We start from the raw sequence: 12654 nt of genomic DNA on the forward strand, positions 1-12654 counted from the left end.
TAAAGGCTTGGGCCAGCCCTGCATGAGATATGAGAAGTGATGAGCAAATATCTTATCGCTGTGAGGAGGCAAAGGAAATGACAGGCATAGAGAGATGGACGGGACGTGCTGAAGTATAAATAGAGGAAGGGTGTGTTTGATAAGCACAGTGGAGATTGAGGCGTCACACATTGTTACATCAATGCTGATTGCTCACAAGATCGTTTCACACGTATTTCATGTTACAGCTGCGTGAGTAGACCTTTGATCTGTTCGTCTCCCTCGCGCTGATTCAGACCAACGCACACACACACACGTACGACATCAGAAATGACATCTGTGTGTGTGTTTCCGTACAGCACGGGGGAGAGAGATCCCATTACATGTGCTCACAGGAAAAGAATCCAGGATGCGTGTTAATGCCATGTGTGAAGAGTCGCGCTCGCCGCTGCTGTTCACTTGTGATTGGATGTCTCAGGGCAGGGTGGATCAATCGGGAGGGATCAATGAATCAATAACAACTCTGAATGGGGGCCTCGCTGGCAATGAGCCACGAGGAGAGTTCCAGCCGTGGCGTCATTGCAGTTTTCTGCAGTAAATCATAAAATTTAAGGGTGTTCTCACAAAAGTGTCATCGCTGTTGCCTGATGTAACGAGCTGTTCTCAGAGCGGGGGGACCACAGACAATGTGCTTTGCCTAAAGTGCTCCAACGCCCCTGTTTGTTGGGGGCGGTGTGATGACTGTTTCTTGCCTAGACCACAGACAGGCCTCTCAATCTCCATTCTTTTGGCGAACTTGCATTTCACAGGCTCGCACCACAACACCACAGTCAAAATACTGCGTGATGAAAAAAAAAAAACCCTTTGGTCATTGTGATTGTGATTCCATGTTCTCTCCACTTCACTGGGTCCCGCAGCTGATCCCCTCCAGTGCTGATGGAGCGCCTGCAAAGGCCTGGCCAGACCTCCACTTATCCGTGGACTCTCATGAGGATCCCAGGCCATTGATTTCTCCTCTGGCCTCCTAATCCAGCAAAATAGCGTGTTAGGGGCAGGGTCAGGCGATCAATAGCAGTTAGAAAACAATGAACAGCAGCTGCTCTTCGATATTACATCTTGGGCTGATTTGATTCTGGGCAACGAATGCACAAAGAAACATATTTTCCGATATGTAACATTAAAAAAAAAACCCATTATGTAACATTTAAAGAAAGCCAAACTGCCCAATTTGGAACTGCACACTCTGGCGCCCTCATTGAGTCGCCTGACGAGTGATTAAGTGACACACACACACACACACACACTGATGTTCTCTGCATTTAGATGGATCACATTATTTGCTGTAATCGGGGTCCTGTCGATGAACTGACTTCATGAAGGTGCAGCTGTGAGATAATTCCACATTGTTACGTGAGGGAGGAAACAGAGAGCATGAGGGGAAGACGTGTCCTTCACAGAGAGAGGACACACAAGCTGCAATAACAGGCCGGCCACTGTCGCCAGATCAAGTGACACAAGGAGAAGAAAGAAGCCGGGTAAATCAGAGCTGCAGGGAGGTATTGATGGAGCGCAGGCAATGTGGCAGGGTGGCAGCCTATGCGTTGTTTGATGAAGTGGTGGGACAGATTTCAGGTTTATTAAAACAGGAACAATACAACATTGATAAACATTTCTATTAATGTGCCAGAGTCAGCCAAGAGGCTATTTTTATCTGTCGTCCCTGCACCGATATATCAGTGTCGCCCTAAGAACAGAATACGATATTGAAATTCCAAAACTACACAACATCACTCAGACAGAACAGTAATAAAACAGACACAAACAAATAGAGACATAATTCAAGACACACTATTACTATTATTAAAACCTGTGCAACATTTATAATTAAACTAAAATGGAATTAAACGCGACACAGAGCCTCACAATAGAAGATTATTCAGGTAAATGAGCGGAGAGATGTCAGTGTGTCTGCTCTCTATCACTTGAAGTTACAGCAAATGATGGGAAGGAAATGAAACAGCTCGTTATCACCCGACCTGTTTGTTTTTATGCTTCACAGACCATTTTCAGGCTGGACAGAGAGAGTCAGTCGATGTATCAACACTGTATTTGACTGTAATTTCTCTTACATGTTCTTATGGTTGATATTTGCACATTGAAAACTTGCAGTCTATAATTCCTAAATAAGCCAGGTTTGTAACATTTTTAAGAATGACTTTTCTCGTTCTTTGTGTTTATCCTTAGTGTCCCACTTTTATTTGCTTGCTTCCTTGCTTGCTGTGACACTAACACAATAATTAAAAAAAAAAAATATTGGCAATACTATCGTTTCTGCCATATGTGCCCACACATAATCATGCTGTTTCCTGGATGCTGACACAGTTAGTCGGTACCTTCAAGTGCTGCTCAGATTCCAGGTGAAATAACCCAGAAATCTCCAAGTGTGTGTTGAAGGAAACCCGAGAGCAATTAAGACACTTTTCACCTGGTTCTCAAACTGGGGTACGTGCACCACCAGTGGTACGCGAGCTTCCTCTGGTGGCTCTTGGAGGAAAATCAGAAATACTGTTCTGCTGTAGATACCAGGGTATGTGAAATAATAATAATTAGAGTCACCTTATCTCTCGCTGCTTAATCTATATCCACTATACCAGTGTGTGAAGAATATGTGAGGAAGAGGAGGATGATGAGAGAGCTGGCTTTGCTCGGCCTATTTACGCCACTGTATTTTAACGTTGGTGTTACCTCGAGAGCTCAGTATTTTCTCAGGTGGTACTCGGTATAAAAGGTTAGAGAACCACTGCTCTATAGTATAGGGCTATTTTGTGTGATGCTATTTTTAAACAAAGACCTCATGGTAATGCTGTAATGATTCAGTTCATGTAGTGTATGTACGGCTGCCGCAGAGAAAAGCTATGAGAGAACATCCTCAGTCCTTGAAATGATATGGTGTACTCCATGAGTGCATGTGTGTGTGTCTCCCCTGTACAGTATTAATCAGGGGAATGCTGATAATTGCCATGACTGTCCCTCCAGTCCAGGAGAGGAAGCTGAAACAGGAGAAGGGTGCTGAGAGGCATGTCACGCAGCATCCGGCCACGAGCCACCTCTGCTGTCATCTGCGCTATGAAGCCACGGCATCCAGTCTGTGCCCCCACTGGGACACGGAGCTTAATGCCCACACGTGAAGCACACACACTCAGAACCCTCATCGCTCTGCTCGTCGCACACAAACAGAATCACACTCATCTGCGCACACGCGAAGGGGGCCGAGATGCAGAGCGAGCGATGGAATCCGGGACAACGCCAGTGTTTACAGCTGCAAACGCTGGAGACTAATCTTTTGGACTATTGTTTGCACAGGCCTGTGTTGAGTCTGTGTATGTAAATGCACTCTGTACAGAGTGATTCATCGACATACTTTCTTTGTGCAGATGCCTTTTTTTTTCCCCCCGTCAGTTTCCTTCCTCTGCAAATCTAAGAGTCGGTAGATCTTATTTCCATGTATAAAAAGAAACGAGACTGGAAGCTTCAGTTCTTCTCCGTCTTCCAATCGTTTCTGGATTCCGTGTGTTCATGCATCTTCATGTTTCACTCTTAATGTGATTAGCAGCACTTGGACATGCACAGTATATGTAGCCTACTTATTAATTTTTACACACACTGTAGCTCTCACACATGTGCTTTCCTGGCTTGTGATGTTTCCAAAAAACATTTGATGCCATCGCTTTTATCGCTCCTGTCTGCGATTTTGCAAGTTTTTCCAGTCGTATAGTCTGTTTCATCCATTTATTTCAAATGTATATTGTTTTATGATGCTGAAGCACTTCTTATACACAAAGTTGAGCTGAGTTAAGGCTGATTACACTACACTTTAAAAAAAACAACTCATTAAGAATAAGTATAAAAATGGAAATCAAAAGTGGGACGTTGTACATCAAACCCTTCGTGTTCGTTTGAAGCCCAAGTGTAAGCAGAGGAAGTCAGTGTGCATCTAAATCTGAAGACATTTTTCACCCACACAGACGGGAGCAGTAAGAGGAAAAAACCCAGCGTCAGACAAAACATATACTGCCTCAGTCGTTCTAAGCAGACACAGTGAATTTCTGTTAAGTAAGTCATAGTTACCACATTTGCCTTAGAGCTGCACACAAGTGAATGTGTGTATAACTATAGACATTTTAAACCGTATGAGCTAAATCAGACACAATCACAGCGCGCAATGCTTCGCCATGTGGGCGGACACTGTTAACAACAGAAGAAGTCAAAAACAGAAGTGACTCTACACTTTTCATTAAAGAGCATACAGATATTCTCACCCAGGATTATACATTAAACCCGGTGTCATGTCATACGATGGCTTGGAAACACCCAACATCCTTTTTTTCTTTCAAAATGAGGAAGCACAACGTTGCTGATTTCAGCCGACCACGAAAACCAGCAAACCTGTCGAACAATAAATAAAATACAGAGGCAAAATCAGGAGACCGAGCTCTAACTGTGCCCAATGAAACCTCTCACGTATGAGGTGTGTGCAGATCACACATACACACACACACAGGTGCCATTTCCTCCCATAATGATTCACTCCTGCAAATGAAAGGTCAGGAATATCCAAGATGCATCACAGAAGCAGAGCATGAAGCCACACATGGCACGAATGTAAACTAACGCCTATCGTTACGCCTAGAGCATATCGTCGACACTCTGTTTAATTAAACCTGCAACATTACGACTGCAATTATGACTCAGAGACTGTAAAAAATGCCGCTGACTGTTTGTGTAACGTGCAAACATGCAGTCATTTTATATCATTCGATACTGCACGTGACGGAGAAACAGAACCAGACTCGGGCTTTGACAGGATGATGACCAATACCAGTTCATTTAAAGGTCTGGTGTGTAATATTCAGCAGAAATTGAAACATGCAACATGTAAGTACGGAAGAGTATTAGGGCCACATGTAAAAAGAAAAACTGAAAGAAAGAAAAAAATAGCAAAAAAAGGTCAGAATGCTGAGATTAAAATCAGAATTCCGAGAAAAAAACCTCAGAATTCTGACTTTTATCTCAGAATTCATGCTTATTTCTTCTTTCTTTCAATTGTTGTGGCCCTTAATCTCTTCCATATGTGTGTGGACTGTCATCAGGAGTGGGTGATCCCCTGGTCATGGAAAAGCTCTCATATAAATATTGTTTTTTTTCCCCCCCCTTTAAACTATACTGTAGTCCCTGTTGTGTTGTGCAGTGTTGAGTGTTTAGTCAGTGACAACAGCACATAGACAGGCGGTCTGTGGGTGGCAGGCGGAAGAGGTGAGGAACGAGGCGAGGGGGAGGGAAGAGAGAGGGGGAGAGAGAGAGAGAGAGAGAGAGAGAGAGAGAGAGAGAGCAGGGTGCTCTCTCTCATCCACAGCCTCAGTGCACCGGAGTGTCATCTTTGGAGCGGTCGTCTGCCTGCTTGTCCGCCGGCCCCCCTCCCGCTCCTCCTGTCCGGGTTTCAGAGTGAACATGGACACGGTCTGAGAAGCAGTGTCGAGCTGTCAGCTGTTTCTCCCGCTTCGCACAGAAGAATAACAAGACATTCTGCCCTCGCTCGTCCTCGCCGAAGTCTCGATAATGATGGAGTACTGGAGGCAATGCTCGCTGTGGCTGATCAACTGCAAGGTGCTACCAGTCAACCACCGGGTTACATGGGAGTCCGCGCAGGTATTCGATTTGGCCCAGACGCTCCGGGATGGAGTCCTGCTGTGCCATCTGCTCAACAACCTGAGAGGCCAGTCCATCAACCTGAAGGAGATCAACCTCAGACCTCAAATGTCACAGGTGAGATACAAGCGCTCATTTACCCGCTGCCGCTCCGATGTTTAACTACATCCTATAGCCCCCGGTGCAGGGAAGAAACCAGATCTCGTCAGGATTCTTTCAGTTTAAAGTTTGTTTTGCTTCTCAGTAAAATGATGTCCATGCTAGAACGTCGCCGAATCGTATGATGAACAAGGATGGATCGAGATCAAATTCGGGTTCATATGAGCCACAAAATAGCACTTGATTTTTGGTACATTTCAACTTTTTTAATCCGCCGAATACGCCGCTCCCTGCGGCTCCCACACTGTATTCTGACGGCGGAAAATCCGCTCAAATGTGAAGTCTTCAACTCCCAATAGATGAAATTGTACTCAATTCAGTCACTACTTGTGCGTGAAGAACATGCCGATGAAACGATGTGCTCCTTACCATTAATTAGCTCTTTATAATCTGGTTTGTCACTTGAATACACATGAAAGTGAGCAAGTAAAGACTAAATTGCTGAATAATTATACGGCATTTGGTAGACACCGAACTGGACATAGTGAGCGTTGTTCAAAGTTACACTATGAGCCGAAATGTCATATTTTTCACTTCGTTCAAATCAGTAACCTGCAGTAACTGTGACTCAGAGACACTGTTGGGCATCACTGAACCGTTATGTGCTCTGGCTCCTTAATCTGCCCCCTACAGGTGATGCAGACACACAGTGAGTGAGGGTAAGAATTACTTTGCAGAAAAGTGGGTTCATCTCACAACATTTACCAATTATTTATAAAATGTGTAATTGTGTACTTGTACGACTCATTAAAAAAAAAAATAAAAAATAAGAATCCAAATCACCATGGATGGAGAGATGGATGTGACCACATGGCTCCTGTTTGTGAGCTACCATCTGCTTCAGTAACAGGACAGCCGGAGCCACGGCCAGATTAATATTCACCTTCATAACAGTGGATCTGGCTCCGTGACAACACAGACATGCTGTAGACTCACACACAGGTTTGCACAGCTATCCTTTTGAGGACTCTCATTGACTTCCATTCATTTGGACAGCCTCGACAAAGCATTATCCCCAACTTTAACCAAATAATCTTAACCCCTTAAACCTGACCTGTTTTTCAGAAATGAGATTCTGCCTGCACTACAGTATCATAATGTAATGGATCGAAAGATCTCATCCGAGGCCCAATTATGAGTTTTTTGTTGCTCTAAACCAAACTGAAAGTCACAGTGGTGCGGTCAATATGATGCCGCCCGCTGTTGAGGTGGACAATCGAAAAAAAAAGCACATTGGAGGATTGTAATATCATCAGCAGCAGTGGAAATCCACCGTCGAAGGATCTGTTTACTCGGAGGCCTCGGACAAAACTGGATTGGCGGTGTAAGAGGAGCCGGACAGTCCATTAAGTGTTAGAAGTTATGCTTGAACAATATGATTACTAAATAGACAGACAGCAGTAGTTCAGGCTTTTACTGTCAGCCGGTGACATAATGACACGTTATGTATTAGGGTGTTCAGTGCCTGGCCTTGGTTATTTATAGGCCGAGTTTGTTTTATGCATGGCTGAGTGACTTACTCACTGTGAGTCAGTGATAAAACTCCATTCAGATGTAAATTAGCTGTAGGCTTACGCACTAAACTGTATATTTACAAAGTGCATGTGCATGGATATACCATGAGGATATACCATACACAAGTAATACTGTCAGGGCTGTTAGTGTTTCTTTTAAACTCATTCATCATCATGGATCATCAGCTTATTTAAGTGGGAGATTATTTTCGTTGTGAATTTATTTTTGCCTATTGAACAACTGGGTTAAACTATGTAAAGCAGCTTCAGGGGGTCGTCTTTACTGTGAAAGAGTTGTCAAGTGCATCACATCCTGTCCAGAGGATTTTACCTGCAAAAAACCCAAACTATTATAGACAGTATAACCGCAACAGCAACAACGCGTGGAGACTAGATGTAGTATTTGTAGGTACTTTATTGTCCATGCAGCAAAACTGTTTTTTATTGAGTAAAAACATAGCAAGTCTGTGTTGGAGGGACAATACAAGAGTGGGCAAGTGTTCAGCATCTACATGTGCACCCTGTACTTCCTGAAAAGACCAAAAAAAAGACACAAACACATAGCATCTGTCCACAGTGTACGTGTAAATACATTGCATAGAGGTCCTTAGTGTAGTGGAAATAACTAACTCATAAACACTTAAATGCACCGTTCTTCTGAGAAGTCAATACTTGGTGATTGGCGATGCTTGGTGCTAACTACGTATCAAGCGCGGCTCATGTTGCCAAAGTGATGGCGATTCAGGGATGGCGATGTCCGCCATGGTTGGGTGCACGTTTTCTTCTGAAGAGTTAAGTTGAAAGATTTTATTGTCGACAGCTCAGAGGAGAGGATCTCAGAGGAGAACTGAGACAAATGCCTGAACATCTGAACAGAAAGGCCTCATCGCAGAGTGCCAGGTCTGATACATATAGTCAGTAAGCCTTGAAACAGTGTATCAGGTCCAGATGTCTGGCGCCTTGGTATCTAGTGAAGGAACCTTGAAAGGCGCCTAGTTTGTGTCTTATCCTAAGTTATGGCTGTTAATATTGAACACCAGGTCTGGTTATAAGAATATGTGCGTACTTAAACTTAAAGTTGGCTTTAAGATTAGAATTTTCCCTCACAACGTGGAGAACAACCTTGTCCGATAGCTCTGTTTGAGCTAAGTAGTGTTTGGATTAAATGGACCCACATATGCTTTATACTATTGAAAGTGAATCAGAAGTGTTCCAGTTCACCATCGGTATTTCATTATTTTTGTCCCAATTTGGTCCTGAGAAGACCACTTCTCAGGACCAAAGGTTGCCTGAAGGTTGCGACTCAAAAGCCGTCCTCTAACATGTGCGTCAGTTCCTCCCTCTGTGTCCCCCAAAGTGACATTAACATAACTGAGGGTGGAGTTGCATCCCCGTCCTGCATAATTCATGAGGTCCGTGGCAGCTACTTTATCATTGGCCAGTGTGAACACATGGGACGCCACAGTGGCCTCACCCATGGGACTCATGAGACAGGAAGACAAAGACAGTGAAGGAACAGGGCTACAAAGGCGCCTGTCTGGCCTCTATAGACGCATCTCTGTGGACATAAAGGGTCCTAGCGGGGTTTGTTCCGCGCGCCGCAGTTTGCCGCGTAATTAAAACACATTGCATTAGGAGCTCCGGAGGGTCGACATGTGTCATGCTGGCTTCAGGGCGGCCTGTTTCTCCTTCTGCGACAATATTTGTGCGTAGGCCGTATTTGTGTGAGGAATGGACTCAGTCGGGGGAAACAAAGAGCCAGCAAAGTGCTCGTGTGCATGATGAAAAAGCAGTACAATTATCAGGGGGCAGTCGAAACAATCCCCCTATTTGCTGATGAAATTAGACGATGGGTGCCGCAGCTTTGACAGACGAGGAATGATGCAAGTGCCGCGAGCGCACCAGGCTGGCGAATGTTTATTCTGTGCATGTACACGTGGAATTTGCGGAAGTTTACCACTTGTAAAAAATGGTTCTCGGGGTTCCCGCTAGGAGCCGGCGATCAGTGCGAAGCGACATTTTCACCCGCCTTTGATCATTATTTTACAGGCCGCTTATGTACCAATTACATAGTCTAGACATAGCTCAACCACAGCTACTGCTGCTCTTCTTTAGGAGAAAGTGCCACATAATCAGTGGCTGCATGGTTTAGTGGACTCCTTCCATGCTTCTCTTCCTCAAAACATGTGGGCTGGCATTGTGCTGAATCTCCGTTTGTACCGAGACGACTGCACACATCTTTCAGACTCGGCTTGTGTCGGATCCTGCGCCTACTTTAAGAGGCATAAAATGCTTTTTTTTGCCCATGGCAGAACCAGGGAAAACTGTCTAAAGAGACATAGCAGTAAAGCCTGGTTAGGATGTAGATACTCTGTGACCTGATACTAGGGCTGGGGGATATGTCCAAAAACACAATGAAAGATCAGTTAACCCTTTAACGCCTAACCCTCAAAATGTCCATCTGGGCTTTTGCTGTTGTTGCTTATTTTAACCATAAAAGGATGCATTTTTCCAGAATAACGTCTAAGTTATTTACAATTTAATGCATGCTAAAATACTGTTTTAACAATTTAAAACACTAAGGTTTATTCAGAAAAACACTACAGTTGTACATGTACAACAAAACTTTGCTTGTTAAATTTAAAAATTGAACCAATGTCTGATGATTCTCCGGCTTCCCGAAACAATGTGAGTGAAATTACCATAATAACCACATTGGTCGGCGTTGACGTGCAACTTCTCAGCCGAAACTGTTGGAATTTCTCCAATAGCACAAACTGTCGCGTAACTGCGGTGAGGCGAAGTGCGCTCAGGCAAACGTGTCGTCAGCGATACGCTCGGTGTTTTCAACTAGTTTGAACATTATAATGAGAAGTTTCAGCCAAAATAAGTGTTGCAATGTAAACACATCCATTCAACAGTGTTATCTTTATTGCACATTCACTGAAATACAAATATCTCGTTAAGACGAGAAGTGAGAAACTTTGTTCCCCCATCAAGCCGTGGACTCATAATGAGACGAGCAGCTGAAGCGCTCTGTGACGGAGCGGCCGCGAGGCCCTGACGTGCACAGGAAATCAGGAAATGGAATAGAGGAAGGAAGTGAAACTAAACATGCGCTTGATCAAGTTCAGACCAAAGCACCGAGATGTCAAACTCAATGAAGAGTAAAGCCGCCTCGCTCCTCACTAAGTGCCTCATAGAGTCGGCTTCAAAGACTCTGTCTTCATTTTTTGGGAAGCAAGAGTACGAGGCAGACGGAGCACGAGTAACGAGCGTCGGCAGAGAGCGAAAAAGCAGGGGAGAAAATGAAGAGATGCCACTGTATTGTTTATTTTTGATTTATGGAATACAGGCTAGTGCACACAGAGAACTGAGGCTTTTTGGAGCATATTTGAAGTCACACATCATCAGATGTCACTGTATGTTATGCAGATACTGGACAGGTGCTGGCAGCTCTATTAACTCTACACTGACCTTAACCTGACCTCAGCAAGCGTGATGGAACACTCTTTTTTAATAATGCCATTATGCATTATACATGGCATGTATGTTTATTTCATAAAGCCGAGACTTTTTTTGTTCTGTGGTGTCAAGCAGTGAGGAGAAAAGCTGGGGCTCACACACAGTGAAGTCTTCAAAGGCGTTCGCTTCACTCGCGAGGACAAAATTCAAGACAGCGTGGGAGAGAGAGAGAGAGAGAGAGAGGGTGAGAGTTACAAAATCAAATCCAGACTCTTTCTCTCACTCACTTAGTCATACACACTTTAAAACCTGCAGCTACAGAGTGCTGCAAAATAAGGCGTCTCAAATGCACGCTGATACGACGAGGGCTGATTTTACAGGCATTTTCGGGATTAGTATCAAATTGTGATTATGAATGATTAAAACCAAATGTGGGATTGTTCTCGAAAGTGACTGTACGTGATGACAAACCAAAAAAAGTTGAACTCTACTGGCGTCTGTCTCAGACAGAATCATTGTTTCACTATTCGCCGACTATTCCCTTGTTTTCTTAACAACGGTTGTTGTTATCTTGTTACCCAAAGCTTGTATCTACCACTAGTTCAGTTCATCACTCAGGGGGTGCAGTCTCAGGTTGGTTGTTTGGATGGAAACAAGCTCATACTGTTTATCATGTAGATTTGACCTTGTTAATGCCCAAGGATGAAGCTCATAGGAACATAAGTGTAGAGTATGTACTATACCTTCCTGTGTCGTTTCTATGGGAACAATAAGGCTCCAGGATATATGGAAATATCAAATTTGGTCAGATACCGCCACATACAACATGTCACATGCATACTGATCCTTAACATTACTGCGTTTGCATACTAATACCACCAGTTACATGTGGCTGCTATGCAGTTTACGAGGCCTGTGATGACTCCCTCTTTATTCCTGCTGCTCGGCTGCCCTCGTAAATTCGTCGCGTAGAAAGGATTGCACCTGTCAGTGTGAGAACGCCACATTGCACAGGATATGCAGCCTTTTCACCCGTCTTACAAATCCAGAGAGTGGCGTCGCTCTGGTTCTTTTCCACCGCGTCATTGCGACGACGCGTGCTGCTTAACGTCCGCCGGCGTGGACGCAAGGATTGCGCTGCGTCTCACTCGCGCATGTAGACGTGACCGGCGCGCACTGACCTTTCGTTCCATCCCGTCGCCAAGGAAACGGGCCTGCACCCACAGCCGACCAGTAAAGGCTCTGCTCCAGTGCACAGTAAAGCATGGATAATGTATATGCTGATTTTATTAGGTGATATTCAGAGGTAGAGAACGTTCCTGCAGTCGATGTTTATTATGTTACTCTGCTCTAGTGTGTGTGTGTGTGTGTGTGAGAGACAGAGAAGGGGGGTGGTCAGTTAATCACTGCTGAGTGCTGTGAAAGCTCCGAGAAAGTCAATACAGTCTATTGTCTTTACTGGCAAACTATTATCATCTCAAGTGGCATTTTCTTACACGCACATCAGAGGAGACATTTCAAAACAAGGTGAAACGAATGATAGTATCACCCTGTTTAGTATGGCAGTATGGCAATGATTATGCTTTGCTTTGTCTGGAGTTGCGCATGTTTATTCAGGAGATAACGACTTACTACCACGGACGTAGCCAGCGGCGGAGAGTGTGTGTTAGTGTGCAATCTTTTCTGACAGGTTCATTGTAGGGGAAACCTGGAGCCGAGCGAGGTGGTTGTAAAGCCTGGTTGACTTTGTACGATTTTGAGCTGAAAGACGCCCCATGTGAGACAATGGTGGTGATTTCTTACAGCTTACTGCGAGAGAGGTTGGAAAAAT

At 44.3% G+C, this 12654-nt stretch overlaps 1 protein-coding gene across 2 annotated transcripts in view; it reads left to right on the top strand.

Annotated features, from left to right (window-relative positions):
• The first annotated feature begins 5366 nt into the window (after positions 1 to 5366).
• Positions 5367 to 12654, top strand: part of LOC131461508 (guanine nucleotide exchange factor VAV3) — an 88869-nt gene continuing 81581 nt past the window's right edge. Inside the window, exon 1 of one of the 2 annotated variants that reach the window (XM_058632815.1) lies at positions 5367 to 5802. In XM_058632815.1, coding sequence (XP_058488798.1) covers positions 5596 to 5802 — 207 coding nt within the window. In that variant the 5' untranslated portion in view covers positions 5367 to 5595. The remainder of the gene's footprint in view (positions 5803 to 12654) is intronic. The other variant, XM_058632823.1, reaches the window with a different exon arrangement.

This window comes from Solea solea, chromosome 1 (genome assembly GCF_958295425.1).
Source record: "Solea solea chromosome 1, fSolSol10.1, whole genome shotgun sequence".
Lineage (NCBI taxonomy): Eukaryota > Metazoa > Chordata > Actinopteri > Pleuronectiformes > Soleidae > Solea > Solea solea.